The 20,898-nt window shown below is 31.9% G+C and overlaps 1 protein-coding gene across 1 annotated transcript; it reads left to right on the forward strand.

Annotated features, from left to right (window-relative positions):
- Window positions 1-11,305: 11,305 nt before the first annotated feature.
- Window positions 11,306-13,845, forward strand: LOC127132347 (putative UDP-glucuronate:xylan alpha-glucuronosyltransferase 4). The gene is made up of 2 exons (XM_051061291.1): window positions 11,306-12,081; window positions 12,902-13,845. The coding sequence occupies exons 1-2, from the start codon at window positions 11,340-11,342 to the stop codon at window positions 13,843-13,845; spliced, it is 1,686 nt and encodes a 561-aa protein (XP_050917248.1). The 5' UTR covers window positions 11,306-11,339.
- The last annotated feature ends 7,053 nt before the right edge of the window (window positions 13,846-20,898 follow it).

Genomic DNA, 20,898 nt, shown 5'->3' on the forward strand with positions numbered 1-20,898 from the left:
AATGGCCTATGGAAAGTGGTTGACTTTGGTCAACTAGTTGACCAAAAAGTCAACAATTGACCAAAGTCAACTATAGGTCTCAAACTAGGTTTTCCTGTATGGGTTTGTGTAAGTGGGCATGAATCCTGGTTAAACACAGATGAATCCATAATGATGACTTAAGAATGGTTTAAAGTCTTGATGGAAGAGCAAGCCAAAGCCCAAAGAATCGATGTAGTGGTGTAAGCATGAATCCATGAATCAAGGACTAGAAATCCATACCCTATGAACAAGAGACATGATCTAGAAAGGGCCAAGAAGATGGTGGGTATGATAGACAAGATGTTAGGCAATAACCTTCCCCAAATGGACTAGGGTTTCAGTTAAACCAAGATGTCCCAGTCGATCCCTTACTTGCATAGGTCTTCAAGCATCTGAGATTAGGGTTTCCATAGCACAAACTTTTAATCAAAATATTTGGATGAATTAGGATGCTTCTCAACCAAGTCTTAAACATATATGATTTCCAACTAGGGTTTAGAAGCCAAGATGAGACCTATGGAACAAACATTAAGCCTCGCCACCAAAATCATCAGCACATTAGGGTTTGAACCCCTTGAAGAATACCAAAATAGAACTTTGTTGAATTCAATCTTCAAAGATCAAGCCACTAGGGTTTTACATCCCCTATTACTAGATGAATATTCAAGCCAAACCTCTAGGGTTTCATCCACACCCAAAACCTTAGCTTTGTAAGCCAAGAACTTTGAATCGATAATGATCAGCCACTAGATATGAATGAATGATTGATGCATATGAATGGAGCATGAGGGTATGCAAATGATTCTCAAGTTAAGGGTTGAATGAAAAGATGAAAAGAGGAGGGTAAATTTTGGGGTACAATAGTAGTGTGTTGAGCGAGTTTGAAGTTGTGGTTGAAGAAATGTGAAATGAGAAAGGAGAAGAGTCTGACGTGACTCTCATGCTTCAAAATGTTCCAGAGATGCATCTCTGAAATATTATCTCCGGAATATTTTAACGTTACCTTATATTTGAATGCGTCCGAAGGTATATCTCCAAATATATGAGATATTTTTGAAAATTTACATGATACGGTAGAAATAATTAGGATGTCATAAGAAACTCTCTAATTTAATTGCCTTGTCTTTGGTTCTTCGTTTCATCTAGATGGATTAGTGTCCTTGCTATTATAGTTCCTGGGCTACCCTAAATCACTTTCCGTATTTATCAGGAATTTAACTGCCACTATAGTAAAAATTTCATAATCATTGCATCCAGTTGTGTTAAAAGTGCACGTAAGTTTTTCTATAGAGAATATATCTTTTCTATTTGTACTATTTAATTTCAATTACACAAATTAAGGTTTATGTTATATTGATTTATTTAATAAAATATTATTATTATTATTATTTTTATTTTTATTATTATTTATTATTATTATTATTATTTTATAAAATCTTAATATAAAAAAATATCTATAACAAATTTGTGTCGAATATATATATTTTTCAAGTTAGACATAAACAAATGTAAAAATAGTATAGTTGTAAAGTATACCAAGAAATTAACAATTGCGTAGATGTTTTGATCAAATTAAGACTTCGTTTCGAATTAACTTTTGTTTATTTTGATGTTTTAGTTTTCTTCTTTGGACTTTGTCTCTTGTAATTTAAAAGAAAAATATAAAAAAAAGGTAATTTGAATTGTTGAAGCATAGAAAAATTAAGGTTCTATTTGGTAAGATATTTGTTGAGCTTATAGCTTATATGTTGGAGGTCTTGGAAGAATTTTTTATTAGAGAGCATTGAACATTGTGAGATTTTTTCTTTCTTTTCTAGAGCAATATTTTTGTGAGAGACACACCATATATTCACCCCAAAACTTTAAGGTGATAAGTGAGTGAACTCTTTCACTTATAAATGCTTAAGTTTCCACATTTTCAATCAATGTGGAACTATTGCCAACACTACTCACACTTCTTACATTCTCAATACTCTCTCTCAAATGTGAGTCTACAATGCTCCCCCTCAAGTAGAAACTCTTCTTACTTCCACAAACTCTTATACCTCACAAAATGTTTCTTACTCACCACCCTTGTGGCGTCGTTGACACTGTTCAACAGAAGATTTCTTTACTCACCACCCTTCTGCACTACTAGAAATCTCACATTTAGAGATTAATTTAGCAATTGAAAATCTTCAAAATCGTTCATTAATTTTATTAGCGACTTAATCCGCGACCAATTCATTACAATGGCGAAAACCCCGGTCGCTAGTTCGTAGCAATCATATCCAAGGCCGAGTTTTGGTGACCGAATTTAGAGATCGTTTCAGAGACCGACCTCAGTGACCAATTTTAGAGACCGTTTTTGTGATTGATTTGAAATTAATTTCTCTACCGATAGAGACAAAGTTTACGACCGAACAAGAAGCGTTGTATAATAATTTCGGTCTCTATTTCCATCTCTAAAGTCCGAGTTTTTTTATAAATCCTTTTAATAACAATTTACATTATCTGAAAGTAATATTTTATATCTAATTTAATATCTCTAAAACTATTTCATTCACACCAAACAATTAAACAGACACACAATAATTTGAACATAGTATATTTAAGTATTACCAAATATTTATAAAAAAATTACATAATTAATCCAAAACATAACCCAGCTAAGTTATCACTAGTACACTTGCAAGTATCATAAGTGAGTTGGTATTCACCATCGTCAGACACATATAAAAGGGGGAATAAATCTCTTTCGATTCTGCATACAAAAAGTCAATATCTTAACTCAAAAATCAACTAGACAACATACAAAAGTAAGTCACACTAATACACTTGTCATTCTTAATCTATTTATTCATTATCATTACACAGATCATCATTATCATCAAACATATTATCATTATCATTATCATTATCATTATCATCAGTCACGTGACACCGTTGACTTTCGATACAAGTAAGTCGTTCTCCTTCTCGAACCAAAGGCTCATGATATCATTTATTGAGGTTTTTTTTTTCATTAGAGAACATTGAATATTGTGAGACTTCTTTTAGAGAAACACAAATGTGAGAGACACACCACATATTCACCAGAAACCTTAAAGTGATAGGTGAATAAATTCTCTCACTTATAAATGCTCAAGTCTACATATTTTCAACCAATGTGAGACTATTATCCACACTACTCACATTTGTTACATTCTCAATATTGTAAGCTTATATGACAATAAAAGATCGGTTTAATAACCATCTTTTCATCATATATTTACAGTTTATTTTACTAGTTTATAGCTTATTTTTCAAATGCTATTTTAAATAGTGTTTTAGCTTATAACTTATCATTTTTTCTTCCACTTTTATCCTTATTATTTTAATTTAAATCCACTGCTACCCTTTATAATTTATTTTAATTTAAATAAAATAAATATATATTAAATATCTTTTATGCCATTTTAATTTATTAATTAATTGAGTCGCTAGTTTTACCAAACACTTCAATTAATTTATCAGTTATAAATTATCAGTCATCAATTATAAATTATAAATTATTAGTTATTAAACATCACTCATAAGATATAAGTTGTGAGTTAACTTATCAAGCGACCGTTATTTTTATCGAAGAGAGTCTAAAAAGGCATTGGATTTGCAAAAAAAATTATCATTTAAGAATTCTTAAGAATTTTAACCAATGAAATAAAAAAGTTAAAAATAAGTATATTAGAAGTAATTCATATTTATTAGTTGTACTATTTTCTTAGCCCCTAAGTTTGTTAGAGGGTATTTTAGTATTTTATCCTATTCTAGTAACCCTAGTTTTAGCTTATAAATAGGGTGACAATCATTGTAACTTTTATCATGTTTTTTAGCCGTCATTCTCTTAATAGAATATTCATCTTTCATTCTACCTTTGCACCAACAATTGGTATCTAGAGCTCCGGTTCGGATTCATTGGGAAACACGGGAAACACGAGTGAACGTGAGGTCTTGTGTGTTTGATTTTGATTCTTAGATTCGTGTTGAATCTTGAACAAAATCTGATCAGAATTTTAATTCTGTGGGTTGGGAAACACTGTGTGAGAAATCTGAGTGTACTGTGCAAGGTAGAAAGATGAACGGAAACGGCAACATGAACACCAAACTTCCAGTATTTGACGGTAAAAACTGGAATCGTTGGATGATCCAAATGCGTGTACTGTTCGGTGCTCAAGATGTTCTAGATCTTGTCACTGATGGTTATGTTCCGGTAGCAGCAGATGCGACGGATGAACAGAAAAACGCGCAGAAGGAAGTAAGGAAGAAGGATCAGAAAGCATTGTTCTTCATTCATCAATGTGTTGATGTAAATGTGTTTGAGAAGATTGCAGATTCAACGACAGCAAAGGCTGCGTGGGACACACTGGTTAGATGTTATGGTGGTGACGCATCAGTGAAGAAGGTGAAGCTTCAGTCCTTGAGAAAGCAATATGAGAATCTCAACATGAAGAATAATGAGAAAGTTTCTGAATACATCTCCAGAGTGATTCTGATCACTAATGAGATGAAAGCGTGTGGAGAAACTCTTTCTGAAGAAACAATCATGGAGAAGGTATTGAGATCCCTTACCTCTCAATTTGATTACATTGTGGTAGCAATAGAACATTCCAAGGATCTGAGCACAATGAGAATTGAAGAGCTGCAGAGCAGTCTAGAAGCGCAAGAGTTGCGTTTGACTGAAAGAACTTCTGAAAGGGAAGTAGAGCAGCAGGCTCTGAAAGCAACTTCTGATAGGAGGTATCAGAAGCAGTCAGAAGCCAGGAGAAGATCTGATGGTGGTCAGAAGTCAGAAAGCTCAACCTCTGATAGACAAAAGAATGCTCAGAAGGGAAAAGAGAAGTATGACAAGAAGAAAATCCAATGTTACTGCTGTAAGAAGTTTGGTCATTTTGCTAGAGACTGTTGGTCAAACAAGGAGAGAAAATCAGAAGAAGCAAATATAGCCAGAAGTTCTGATGACGAATCTGTGCTATTGATGGCCTCTGAATCTGATGATATGGATCTGATAGACTGGTGGTATATGGACACTGGCTGTTCAAATCATCTTACTGGAAACAAGAAATGGCTGGTTGACTTTGACTCTGAAAAAAGGACAAAGATCAGATGTGCTGATGACAAATATCTTAATGCAGAAGGTATGGGAAATGTCAGAGTGATTCTGAACAATGGGAAAACAGCATTGATTCAGAACGTGTGGTATGTACCTGGCATCAGAAGCAATCTGATGAGTGTGGGACAATTAATTGAGAAAGGTTTTTCAGTTACCATGAAGGACAATCTTCTGAAGCTGTATGACTGCAATCAGAAGTTGATTATGGAGTCAGAACAGGGAAGGAATAGAACATTCAAGGTGAATGTCAGAACTGCAGACTCAGAATGTCTTAGTGCAACAAGTGCTGAGAAGGAGAGTGAGCTGTGGCACAGAAGATTTGGTCATTTGAATTTCAGAAGCTTAAAACATCTGAATTCAAAGAAGTTGGTACATGGAATTCCTGCAATTAAGAAGCCTGAAAAGTCATGCAAAGTTTGCATGGAAGGAAAACAACCACGATTGCCATTTGCGTCAGAAACTGCTCCAAGAGCAAAACATGCCTTGGGAGTTGTACATTCTGATGTGTGTGGTCCATTTCCAGTAGCATCGATTGGAGGGAATAAATACTTTGTGTTATTTGTTGATGAATTCACAAGAATGACATGGGTATCCCTTATTAAGTTTAAACACGAGGTGTTTGATGAATTCAAGAAGTTCAGAATGAAGGCTGAGAATCAGAGTGGTCAGAAGTTGAAGATTCTTAGAACTGACGGTGGAGGTGAGTATAACTCCAAAGAGTTCCAGAAGTTCTGTGAGGAGAATGGAATTGAGCATGAGGTTACTGCTCCTTATACCCCTCAACACAATGGTCTTGCTGAAAGAAGAAACCGCACTTTGCTTGATATGGTGAGAAGCATGTTAAAGGAGAAGAAACTTCCTCAGAAGCTCTGGGGAGAAGCTGTTGCCACCGCAACGTATGTACTCAACCGATGTCCTACGAAGAAGTTGAAGGAAATAGTTCCAATACAGAAGTGGACTGGAGATAAGCAAAGTGTTAGTCATCTGAAGGTGTTTGGTTCTGTTTGCTATAAACATGTTCCAAAAGCCAGAAGACAGAAGCTGGATGATAGAAGCAAAGTGATGATTCTGATAGGGTACCACAGTACAGGTGCATACAAGCTCTATTGTCCAGAAACCAATAAAATTGAATTCAGCAGAGATGTGATTGTGAAGGAATCAGAAGTTTGGAATTGGGATAAGTCTCAATCTGATTCTGATGTTAGAACTTCTGAAGAAAGGTCAGAGTTAAGAATTTCTGAAGTTGGAGTAAACTCTGACGTTGATTCTGATTCTGATAGTGATTCTGACTCTGGAGAAGACTCAGAAGATGAAGGTGACTCTGATGATCCAGACTCTGATGACCCAGACTCTGATGATAATCCAGATTCTGGTGGCAATTCAGACTCTGGAAATATGTCAGGCCCTGAAGATGGTCAAAGCTTTGGAGGAAGTCAACCATCTGAAGCTAGAAACTCTGAAGCTCAAGACTCTGAACAAGTTCAGAGACCACAAAGAATCAGAAACATCCCCAGAAGATATGCAGAATTTGACATGCTGCAAGACACTGAAGTAGACTCTAAAGGAGAAGTTATTCAGTGTGCCATGTTAGTAGACTCTGAACCCATAAGTACAGAAGAGGCTCTTAAGCAGAAGCTCTGGCTAAAGGCCATGAAAGAAGAACTTGATGCTATAGAGAGAAACAAGACTTGGAAGCTGACAGAACTTCCAAAAGACAAGAAAGCCATCAACGTCAGATGGGTTTTCAAGCAGAAGTTAAAGCCAGATGGTTCAATTGGCAAACATAAAGCAAGGTTGGTAGCCAGAGGATTTCTACAGAAACCTGGGCTGGATTACTCTGAAGTGTTTGCACCTGTAGCAAGACATGAAACAATCAGAATGGTGATTGCAATAGCTGCTAACAGGAATTGGCCTCTGATGCATTTAGATGTAAAATCTGCATTTCTGAACGGTCCATTAGAAGAAGAAGTTTACGTGTTACAACCTCCTGAATTTGTGAAAAAGAATCAGGAAGGGATGGTGTACAGATTATACAAAGCTCTATATGGATTGAAACAAGCGCCCAGAGCTTGGAATCAGAAGATTGATTCATTTTTCAAGAAGCAAGGCTTTCAGAAATGTGAGATGGAGTACGGTGTCTATGTTCAGCATACTTCTGAAGGAAATATGACTCTGGTATGTTTATATGTTGATGATATACTGTTGACTGGAAGTTCTGAACAGGAGATAGCCAAGTTCAAGAAAGTTCTGATGAATGAATTCGAAATGACTGATCTAGGCAAAATGACATACTTTCTAGGGATGGAGTTCAGATACTCTGAGAAAGGTATTATTTTGCATCAGCTCAAGTATGAATTAGAACTTCTGAAGAGATTTGATCTAAAGAATTGTAAGATTGCTGTCACACCTTCTGATACAAATCAGAAACTGGATTCTGACTCTGATGGAAAGGATGTGGACGCTATAACCTTCAAACAGTTGGTTGGTTCTCTGAGGTATTTGTGCAATACCAGACCTGATATTTGCTATTCAGTTGGGATGGTTAGTAGGTTCATGAGTAAACCTAAGTGGTCCCATTATCAAGCTGCTGTCAGGATTCTGAGGTATATCAAGGGAACTCTGAAGTATGGAGTATTATTTCCTTCTGGAATAAAGGATGAGTCAGAACTTCTGAGTTATTCAGATTCTGATTGGTGTGGAGACAGAGTTGACAGAAGAAGTACGTCTGGGTACTTATTCAAATTTCTGGGAGGTCCCATTTCTTGGTGTTCCAAGAAGCAACCTGTTGTGGCGTTGTCAACTTGTGAAGCTGAATACATTGCAGGTGCTGTTACTGCATGCCAAGCTGTGTGGATTCTGAATCTATTGCAGGATCTGAAGATTAAAGTAAACAAACCTCTGAAGCTGATGATTGACAACAAGTCTGCAATCAATCTTGCCAGAAACCCAGTGTTGCATGGGAGAAGCAAGCACATTGAGACCAAGTATCATTTTCTGAGACATCAAGTTCAGAGGGGAGTGTTAGAAATTGTACACTGCAGCACTCAGAAACAGTTGGCAGATGTTCTGACGAAAGCTATCAAGACTGATCAATTTCTCAGATTAAGGGATGGAATTGGTGTTACAAGTTTTGATGGAATATGAATTAAGGGATGGTATTAGAAGTAATTCATATTTATTAGTTGTACTATTTTCTTAGCCCCTAAGTTTGTTAGAGGGTATTTTAGTATTTTATCCTATTCTAGTAACCCTAGTTTTAGCTTATAAATAGGGTGACAATCATTGTAACTTTTATCATGTTTTTTAGCCGTCATTCTCTTAATAGAATATTCATCTTTCATTCTACCTTTGCACCAACAAAGTATAGTTTACATTATAGGTGCTCTAGCTAAGGTATATTGTGCGAGTAAGTTATATTGTAAAACAGTTGATAATTGACATTATGAAAAATAAGATTGTTATGTAATTTATTGTTGTGTTTATTTTACTAAAGTGCATCGAACAAGAACCATAAAAATTGTGCTAAAAACAAAATGATGAAATTACTAAAAAAAAAAAGACTTCCAACGTCAATATCAAGATTGATATGATAAAATTTGAATATTAAAAATATCAAAATTATTAATAGATAAGTTAAATATACGACATTCCTACTGTATAAACTAGATTCGTTAACCATAAATTGTTGCTGGACACACAAAATACATAAATAAATAATTTTTATGTTAGAAATACTTTTTTTTAAAAAGATTCTAAAGTGAATCTCATTTATATTACAAGCGAATCTTATTTATATTAGAAATATTTAACTCTTTATCAAATATATTTTGAATGGATAAAAAATGATTTATTAATCTGAATCAAATGAACATTGTAACAAAAGAGGAAAAAAAGACAACTCAGCATGAAGAAATAAAACAAGAAAATTACAAACAAAAATTTTATATATATTAGAAAATTACTTATTTAAACAAAAAATAAAGTAATCTAAATCAAAATGGGTGATTCTATGCCATAATTGAAATATATTCTAAATCTGTTTGAAATTCATTTAAAATATATTTTTATTTATTATTTATAATTAAAATATACTTTAAATCCGTTTAAAATTTGTATAAAATATATTTTAAATCTGTTAAAAATTTGTTTAAAATATACTTTAAATTTGTCAGAAAATTGTTTAAAATAAAAAAGATTTAAATAGTCTTTTGATCTCTATGAATTGATGTGTTTTTAATTTTTTTTCTTAAAAATAATTCCTGAATATTAATTTTTTTTTGATTTTTTGATTTTAGTCACTAAAATTAAAATCCGCACCATACAAATTTTATATTTAGGGACTAAAAGGCAACGAAATTTAACAAAACTTCATTCAAAAAAAAAATTACAGGGATAAAAAATAAAAACACGTCAATTTAGAGGGATCAAACAATTATTTAAAGAAAATATAAATTTGCTTGTAATTCATTTGAAATATACTTTAAATTTGTCTGAATATTATTTGAAATATTTGTTTAATGTGTTTGAAATTTATTAAATTTAGACCAAAAATATTTGTTAAAAATTTGTTTGAAAGAAGTTGGAACAAAATTTGTGACAACATTTTCAATTTGGTACATGAATTCTGCATAAGAGAAACATTTTGTCTAAAATTCGTTAACAAATGTAAATGTAGTGGTTGAAATATATTTTAAAAAAAACTATGCACGAAAATATGATAATTTGAATTGTTAAAACATATAAGCATATAACCCATTGGATTTGTAAAAAAAAACATCATTTAAAAATTCATAAGAGTTTGAACCAATAAAAATGTTGACAATAAGTATAATTTATCATAGATGCTCTATTTTGATATAAGCAAAAATAAATTATAATTGTAAAACATTTTATATTTAAAAGTAAGAAACAGTGACATATTTCATTACTGTATCGATAAATTGTAATTAGTTGGATAAGTTGCAATTAGTTGTGAATGTAATTTAAATTAATATTGATATAGGGTATAAAATATTTGAAAGGATAAAATTTTAGTTGTTTGGATGGATTCAATAGTTTTTTTAAAAATATTTCGAATTTTTTTAATATTATTTGATATTATTTGATTTTTAATAGTTAGAGTTATTTAAAAACAACGAAATAGACTTATTTTTAAGAACAAAATTGAACAATTTCAAGAATTATTTGAAAGAGTAAAATTTCAATAGTTTAGATGGTTAAAGTCAAAATCTGTTACTGATTATCAATTTTTGAGGATAAATCATTTAACTTACTTTTGACTATTATTTAAACTGCTTTTTGATATTTTTCCAGAGTTTTTGATTATGATTTTAGATTCATTATTGTTTTTGATACGTCTTGGGTTTGATTTTGTTTATATATATATATATATATATATATATATATAATATAGATATATATATATATATATATATATATAATATATATATATATATATATATATATATATATCTATATATATATATATATATATATATATATATGTTATCAATATTATTTAAATAAATTCAAACAATTTAAATATAATATTTTTCAATATTTTAAACCTTTAAATCTTCTTTTCATTTTATAGTAATGATCAATTTAGATATATTCTCCTCTCTTTGACCAAAAAAGAAAAGAATATATATGAAACTTTTGAACAAAAATGTAAAATAAATAAATATATGAAATTTTGGTAAGAATGTTAATACTATAATTATGAACGTGAATTGATGCTCTCTGTTGATAATATATATATATATATATAAAAGATGATTATTCAATCAATTGATGTCTAAAGTTTTCAAAAATATTGTGACAATAGAAAAAATATTAATGATTAGAATTAAAATAATACATTTTAATTTTATATATATTTTTAATTAAATATCATAAACAACTAAGAAAATTAACAGCAAATAATGAAATTTTGATATCTAATAAAAAACTTTTTAAGAACATGACAATTGTTGATAAAAGTGATAAAAGAGAAAAAGAATAAATATAATTTTAATTTTGTTATTTTATTTAATATATTCCTAGAAGTATGATTTTGTTCGTCTATTTAAGTTTTTTTGAGTAAAAAAACCATATATATATATATATATATATATATATATATATAATTCAAATCTTGTGAAAGTGTAGCTCACCTAAAGCATAAACTCAAAATTTGAAAGAGAAAAAAATGTCTTCTAAGTTTTTTTCTAATTTTTTTTCTCATTCATTTTTGAAACAAAAATGTTTTTTTGTTTTTGTTGTTCTTATCTCTCTACCAGTTTTCATGTTTGTCTTTTCATTGAAGTATCAAAGAGTCGATATTCACGAGAGAACAAAACCATCTTGGTTCAAGTTTATAGAACAAGATTTTCATGACAAAACTAAGATCAAGATAGGTCTAGTTAACATCAATCAAAAGTCCATGTATGAAAAACTTGATGCGATTAGATCACGAATTGATATTGTTCCTATCCCTTTCGATCGAGTTGATGAGAATTTGAAATGGAAGGACTTTTTTCCAGAATGGATTGACGAGGTAGACAAAGTGAATAAGCCTAAATGTCCAAACATGCCTATGCCAAATTTGAAGAATTACAAAGATCTTGATGTTGTGGTGGCTAGGGTTCCATGTGGATATGGATCAATGGAGGAAACAGGGATTAGAGATGTATTTAGGTTACAAGTAAATTTAGTGGTGGCTAATTTGGCGGTGGAAGCTAGGTGGCTAAAAAAGTTGGAGAGTGATCATGGAAATATGTATGTTGTGTTTGTTGGATCTTGTGGTCCTATGGTTGAGATTTTTAGATGTGATGACTTATTGATGCATCAAAGTGATTATTGGATTTACAAGCCTGATTTGAAGAGACTTAAGCAGAAAACTCTTATGCCAGTTGGGTCATGTCAAATTTCCCCAGATTTTGCAGAAACAGGTACATTTTATTTTGATTTTGAATCTTTTCTACATTTGTAGATTTTTTTATGACTATTTTCCTAACATATTCATTTTTTCAAGATAAATAAGGAAATTATAATATTCCTAATAATAATTTCTAAATCAACACATATTCTTTTTTTTAATATCAATCTCTTCAATATCAATCTCTTCATTAACCGATACATTGAATTTTGAAGAATCCATTTTATACTTTTTTATGTTTAAATTAGTTTAATCAAGATATATTATTATATATATTTGATAAATTTTATTTATATAGATAAATAATAAAATGAAATATGTTTTTTGGACTAAATTTATTTGATTTTTAACCACCTTTTTATGCTTTACTTATACTATATAAGGGATCCTCCAAATTCAACTAATATAAACACAATTACATATTTTACCACTTAACGTAACTGCATGCCTAGGATTAGATTTGAACTCTATTATAGATGACATTTTAATATAATTATTTATTTTATTTTCATGTACAAAATAAATATATTTATTAAACTATCCATATGAATGATTATCTTTTCATAATATTGAGACATTAATGTAAGAATAATTTCGATAAAATATTAAATATATGGATAAATTAGTTTTTTTTGTCCATAAAACAAATAAATGTCGATCTTGTAGGATGATTATGATTTCTTTAATATTGAGACATATTAAGATGATTATTGCCACTCTATTTATTGATTAAAAAAACATAAAAAATTAGTTAACTTTTTCTTTTTATTTACATGATTTTTTTGCATTGTATAGTTGAAATTAAGGAAGAAATGTTGTAATCATTATTGTAGGTAAAGAGACATGGAAGAGTTATTTACAAAAATCACATGGGCACAATAAGAGTATTGTGTTAGTTCCAAAGTTAGCTTATGTAACTGTTCTTCACTCTTCAGAAGAGTATGTTTGTGGTGCAATAGCTCTTGCACAAAGCATACAATTATCTAGTAAAAGTATTTTTGAATCCATAGATCTTGTTCTTCTAGCCGATGATTCAATTGGTCCTGAATCCACTAGAGGTTTAAGAGCTGCAGGATGGAAAATCACACGCATTCAACGTATTAGAAGTCCATTTGCCGATGAAAATGCATATAACCGTTGGAACTATAGTAAGCTACGTATATGGCAACTCACCATGTATGACAAAATAATTTTCATAGACTCTGATTTCTTAGTATTGAAGAACATTGATGGTTTCTTTGCTTATCCTCAATTATCAGCTTCACCGAATGAAAATGTAATATTCAACTCAGGTTTGACCGTAGTTGAGCCATCTCAATGCATGTTTGAGTATATGATGAATAAAACTTCTAAGGTGAAATCATATAATGGGGGTGACCAAGGTTTTGTGAATGAAGTATTCACATGGTGGCACAGATTACCATCAAAATTAAACTATATGAAGTTATTTAACGAAATAGGTGATACTAAGCATGAGGTACAACATGATGTTTACACTATACATTACTTGGGTTTAAAACCATGGATGTGTTATAGAGATTATGATTGTAATTGGAATTTGAAAGATCATCATATATATGCTAGTGACTCAGCTAATAAGGTTTGGTGGAAAGTTTATGATACTATGCCAAAACATCTGCAATCACATTGTGCAATTACAAGGAAATCACATGTAAGATTTGTTTGGAATAGAAAAATTGCAAAAAATGTTAGTTTACCTGATGGACATTGGAAAATCGAAGTTAAGGATGCTAGAAAGATTAAATATCTAAATTAGAATAAAGTGATGTATAAGTATGAATATTTTATACATATTGATGTTAATTTACGATTTTTGCATTAATTGATTTATAAATTACCATGTAGTTTACTAAACATAAAATAAACAAATATAAGGTGTTATTGCTTATTAGGCATTGCCATTAGTGAGGGTTTTATAGGGTTTATAACCCACTATATTTTATGCAATGAAAAATATTTGAGAATGGATAAATTTATGAATTTTAAGTTTATGTTTTATTTTTAATAAGTAGTATTTATCATGATTAGAAATATCGCGCCACTCTAGTTTAGAAAAGTGTACTTATGACTATGGAGCATCACTTTCCTCTTCTATGTGTGAGAATACACATTTCCTCTCGATCCACCATTTTTCTAACTTTCCCCCTAAACCTTTTTACTTAATTCTCTCAAAAATTGTTTTACTCTAAAAAATGATAAAAATAAAAATAAAAAATAAAAAATAAAAAAAAAACGAAAAAAAATGGTTTGGTGGGTTGTCCCCCATCCAACACTTATCTAATTTCATTAGCTTGACGTGTTATCTTCCAAGATAGGGAGAGTACTTCCTATTGGTTATGCCTTCAACGCTCTCATTGGTTCCTATAACAATTTCTAGTTCTGCCTTTTTCCTTAAGTGCAACTAGATAATGCAACTTAATCTAATACAGTGGAATCAGATTCGACTCCATTATCTGCTTCTTTGTTATTAGAAACCATGCCCTTTAAACTCTAAGCATATTTCTCTCTTGAGTTAGTGCTAGTCGGATGATTCCATCTTCCTTTTATTCCTTCCATGGATAAAGATATTCAACATGTTTTTCTTCTCATTTTTGTTGTTGTTGGAAGTGACAGTTCTTTTTTAGCTTTTACTTTCTTCCACACATCAATGCTCGAGATCTTCTCCACATGTTTTCAGTCCATCATATATTTTAAGTATCATCCTTTTCTTTCATAACTTCATTTTAAGCTCACCTGTTTCCAGATTAATATTGCCTTTTGCAATTTTTAGAAAAGGCCAACCTAAAATTATAGGGACCTCTACTTCGAAATAACACATAACCTAATGTATTTATTAACTATGTAAAATCTTAATTCTTGTAATAGAATAAGGAATTATATTTATATATTTTCTATATTAGGTAAGGAATCATAATCCTAAGGGTCATTTTATTAGAATTCTAAAACTATTTAGAATTACTACATCAACTAAATTATCTCTTTTACATAATCAAAAAGATAAAAAGAATTAGTAATCACAACTAGTCCCTAGGAAATGATATCTTACTACTCTAATATGAATTGTGAACATGCGACATATCAAGTTTTTTGACATTGTTGTTGGAGACTCTATTAGGATATTGATTTTTATTTTCCATCAATTAGATTAAAATTTTCTATTATTTAATTTTTAGAAAATATTCTCGTTCTTGGTTGAACGAAAAGAGTTTGAAGTCTTGGGAACCTTGTTGAACCAGTTACTGAGATAGAAAGATATTTTCCTAGTGTCATACCCCAAAATTTTCCCTCCTCTTTTCATCTTTTCATATAAACTTTGACTTAAGGTTCACATGTACTCATTCATACCCCATTCATATGCATCATTCATTCATGTTGACACTTGCTAACTAATCATCATAGATTCAAAGTTTGTGGCTTGCAAAGCTAGGGTTTGCTTGTGGATCAAGCTCTAGAAATGTGAAATGACTTTTCATATGTTCAACATGGGGGTGAAACCCTAATTTCTTGGTCTTTGAGATATGGATTCAAGGAGACCTCATCATGGTATTCTTTCGGGTATCAAAATCCTAATTCTTGGTATTGTTCATCTGGGATCTTGGGATTGGCTCTTGAGCATTGGTTTGATGATCTAAACCCTAATCATGGGGCCATGTGTTAGGAGCTTGTCTATGGAGCATCATGCTTGGTTTGAAGACCTTGATTAGATGGTATGCACCATGAAACCCTAATCAGGAAGCCTTGGTTCTTGTGTGCCTTGTTGGCTTAACTTTTCACCTTGTGATTGTTTCAAACCCTAATTCATTAGAGTGTGGTTCTTTACCACCATATCATGCATCATTAGTCATCAAGTGTGCTTTTGTTCACGGAAATTATTCAATAAGTTGATCAATTGACCTGCATGTCTACGTTCTTGAGATTTCATCCGATTCAAGGCTTTGTCTAAGCATCCACACATATGTATCCTACATGGTCATTCATAATCCATTGATTCTAAGCCTATGGTGCTTTCAAATTCATGGTCTTTGGTGTATGATTCACAATAACATTGGTCTTGGATCTTGTGGTCCATTATTTTCAATTGATTCCATTATGATATTACCCTTTGATCATCTTTGAGCCTAATCCTAATCTCCACTTTGATTCTTTATTTATACAATCTTACCCTTTGATCTCACATGCCAAAGTTGCTTCATGTGTAAGTTTCTTCAAAAAGACCATGACTTTATTTGATTTGCCATGCCTTGAAGTTATGTTCAATAACCATGACCATGTTATGCTGACCATGCATTCACAACATGAAAATCAACCAATAAACATACACTTCATACCAATCATACACATCATGCATCATCCAACTACAAGTATGCAATCAAACATGAATCAAACACAAACATGAAGTGTAAACTAACCTACCAACCTAAACCATGACATTCTCAAGCATTCAAATAAAGGAAATGTTGCAAAGTCAAGACATCTACACCAGGTGTAACACCCCATTTTCAATTATTCAATTTTATTGAATTATTTAGGAATTATGTGTATGATGTGTTTTGATGTATTGATAGATTGAGTCAATTAAAATAGTTAAGTGGTGTATAAATTAGTGGAATTATTTAGAGTTATTTTAATGATTAAATAATAAGGTTTTTGTTTAATTAGGTGAATATATATTAGAATAATTAGCATTTTAATTATTATTAGAAATAAATAGAGAAATTAATAAAAATAAGAATTGGGCCAATTGTGTGAATTGAGGAAAGTTTGTGGTAAGAGGAGAGGAGCTATAATTATTTTGGGCAATAATAATAATTAGGCAAATGTAAGGATGTTACTATATATTCTAAAAGATGGGAAAATTAGGTTTTTAGAGAAACCATTTGACAGTGCATAGAATTGGAGAAAAAAATAGGAAAATGCAAGGTTGGCTAGAGGTAGAAGAAGAGTAATTCAAGAGAGAATTGCATCACTTTCTAGGAATTCAGGTAAGGGTGGGAAATTATTTCAATAATAAGGGTATATGCATGAAGGATAGGGTAGAAGAGTCCTTAAACTCCAATAGGACATTTGGGATTTTACTAAATTCTGAATTTTTATGATATCTTGATGTTATATGTTGTGATTATTGATGATTTCCGTGCACTATGTATGGCTGTATTTTCTGTTTTGAATGTTGGGATAATTTCACCATTGTTGAGAGTTTCGAAGGTTTATGGAGTTGATAAAGTTATGAATTATATGATTTAATTGATGCCAATATGTGATAAATATTAAATTTGATGTTTTAATCATTGGATAAGTGTTGGGTTTCGAATTCTGAGATCGATACTTTTTTACGAAATCGAAACTGGAGGCCCAGAAGGCCTCAACAGAGAAAAATAAGCTTTTAGGTTGTTCTTCGAACATGTAATCGGTTATCGGTATGAGTGTAATCGATTACCACTTGAAAAATAGGTTTCTGGGCTGTTTTCGAATCCCATAATCGGTTACCAGTTTAGCGTAACCGATTACCACTCTTACATGAAAAATTTAGGAAATTGAAAATGACGTAACTTGAGCTCCGTTTGACGCGCAGTTTGAAGCGTTTGAAAGCTAACACATAGTACTATCTCATGATGATGCCTTAAGAAGCTAAATATGATGTATTTAACATTTAGTTAATTGGTAATTCATTATTATTGTAGATGCCTTAGTTGTTATATGACATTTGTTTATGTGAAAGTTGCAATTGTCGATTTTCCGTGTTTTCTTGGTTGTTGGGTACTATTAGCTGTTGTATGATGTTATTTTAATGTCAATTGCTGATTTATCATGATTTTAATCAGTATGATGTAGTGATTGATTAATGATGAATATATGCCAATGATAAATGATTGATTAAACATGATTAATTGTTGTGTGACAATAATGTTGTTATGTCGGTGTTGCTATAATGATGTTATTAAGATGATTGTGTTGGTGTTTTATGATGATAATATAAACATGATGAAGTTATGTTGATGATGTGGTGTTGATGTTGGCATGCACGGTCAACAGTGGACCGATGTGTATGTGTTGATGATATTGTTATTGTTGCATGTTGGTAGTCATGCTCATGCATCCATGTTGTCGGAACTTTAGTTCTATTTAATTGATGAGCCTCGATCCTATGGTGATGGATCGGGTGCGAGTAGCTAATTCCTATTATGGAGGATTAGTGAAGAGTTACCTATGGTGATGGTAACGATTTTGGTGTGCTCCGGTTCCAAGAGGGAATCAATCCTATGGTGGGGATCATGGAGTGAAATGAACCTGAGTGTTCATATTTGGTACCACATGTATGTCGAGTTGGCATTAAGTCCATTGCATAAGTGTTGCATTTGTATTGGTTGTGCATGATGTTGATGATAATTGAGAAGTTGGTTTGTATGATGTTGATGATAATTAAGAAGTTATTGTGTATGATGTTGATGATGATTTGGGTGTGAGAATTACAATGTGTTGTTGTGAATGATTATGTTGAGTGCAATCTATCTCTCATGTTATGCCTTTTATAATTGATTGAGATTTCTCACCCCTTCTGTTTGAATGTTGCCTCTACATGGGCATCATGCAGATACCCATGAGTAGACCCTATTGAAGTAAGTGGAAGGCATTTTTGTAGTGACTTCCATTAGTTGTCGTTATGTAGTGGAATTCTACTCTGATCATGTAACATCGGGTTGGGGTCGAATGTTTGGATTAAATTATAATGTTTTATGATGAATCATATTATGTTGAATATTTTAAGTTGTTGAGTTGAACTATTTACGACTCTTTATGATGTTTTTAAAATTGAAGTTTAAGACTAAATGTCGTATGCTCTTCTACCTTCTTTGAATGTTGATGTTGAATTCTGCTACGGTGATACCTAAATGAAGATGAGCATGCAATGATAGGTTAATTTGTTAGTTGTAACCCGTGTTACATGGCATGATAGCTTATCTTTTATGAAGTGTGACACCCTTGTGTTGGTGATTGTTTAATTAATTTTGTTAGTTATAGGTGGGGTTTATAAGGGTGTTACATTAGTGGTATCAAAGCAGGTCGGTCCGTCCGGCCAGGTTGTTAAATTATGTTTGTTCCGTAGTATGTGACATGTGTGTGAGAACACTGTCGATGCTTGTTTTGTTTTCCATTTGCAGGTTAGAAATGAAACAAGTGGGGGGAGAAGAGTATGCTTCTCTTGGATTTTCCCACTATTTGGAGCTTAGATATCATGTTGCCACATCCAAGAGTGCAATGTTGGCTAGTTGAACTATTTTGAGGATGTTGTGCTTTTCTGGAACCCGAAGAGAGGTCATATTCGAGGATGGTGTCGGTTAGCAAAATGGTGAGTGTAAGACCCTAATTTTGATCCTAAGATCCCTCATGGCATCATATCATTGCACATTGCATTTGCCTCAAGGATCATAGCATCTTGGCTCCTTAACCCTTGGGTTGGGACTTGTGTGAGTTGGTTTGAGACCACCAAACATGCTTGAATTGTATATTATTGCTTTTCTTATTTTTTTTACTAACCAAAAGCACAAAAATATGTTACTAACCTTGTTTGTTTTGTAGCTTGAGCAATCATGTGATCCAAGGCTCCTAGGTGGCCCCTATACTCATTGATGTGGCCAAATGAAGTTGAAAGCAAGCATGAAAATGGTTCCCAAAGCTCTCAATCATCATATATGCCTCCCAAGTATATCAATTTGTCAATTTGATCAAAGCAAACCAAAGGGCTTGAGGATTGTTTCCCAAGGAAACCCTAATTCAATTGTGCATCAACTGTGCCTTGCTCATGAAGCAACCTCAACCCATGATCAAATAAAATTAAGGGAAGTTCTTTAATTCATCATTTCATACATATTTGAGCTTATGTGAGTGTCCTCAATCATCAATTCATCAAGATTGGAAGTTTGGACTTGAGAAGTTGATCAGTCAATTCATTTGACTATTTTGAAATCCACTGAGACCTAACTTTTAATGTGTTTGTCAAATGAAGATGACCCCAAGAGCACGAATGTTCTTAAGAACCATGTGAACAACTTTCATGTTCATCAAAAATTTATTTGAAGCTTGGAAAGTCACCATTCATTTCAAAACATTATAGGTCATTTTGACTAAAACCCTAATTTTAGGTCAACTTCCCAAGGACCTAACTCCTTCATTTTTCATGATTTTTAGGTGGGATCAAATGAATTGGAAAGTTTAAGATGTCTACTTCATTTTTTATGTTGAAAAATTTTTCATAATCCTAAAAGAAACACATGTGATAATACAAAATATTATAGGTCATTTTGGACCAAAGTCATTGAAACTTGAAAAAGTCCAACTTCAAGTGCCCATAACTTTCTCATAAAAAATTCAAATGATGTAACATTTAAGTCCAAATTGATTTTCTTGAAAATATCTACAACTTTGATGTTGAAGATTTTGTCATTTGAAGCTTGCATCATTGAAACAGAAGGGCTTGAAGTTGGTCCATTTTGGCAAAATTCTCATACACATGTTTTGCACATTGAACTTCATGGTCCGTTTTCATAAATTTCCCAATCTCAAATGGATTTTTGTTCAACATAACAATTGTTCCTCATGTCAATACCTTTCCAACCATTACCCACATGACCATGTTTCATTTTGGCAAAGTGCATTTTCGAAGAGGAGAAGATTTATGTTCATTTATGTATAACATGTTGAAACTTCACGCACAAGCCTATGCAATCAAAACTGCACGTCCAAACCTGATCCATTACACTTCAGCTTGCATTTGCAATGGATTTTGGGCCTCCCATGCGCCTGTACAGGC

Source organism: Lathyrus oleraceus, chromosome 3, assembly GCF_024323335.1.
Source record: "Lathyrus oleraceus cultivar Zhongwan6 chromosome 3, CAAS_Psat_ZW6_1.0, whole genome shotgun sequence".
NCBI classification, from domain to species: domain Eukaryota; kingdom Viridiplantae; phylum Streptophyta; class Magnoliopsida; order Fabales; family Fabaceae; genus Lathyrus; species Lathyrus oleraceus.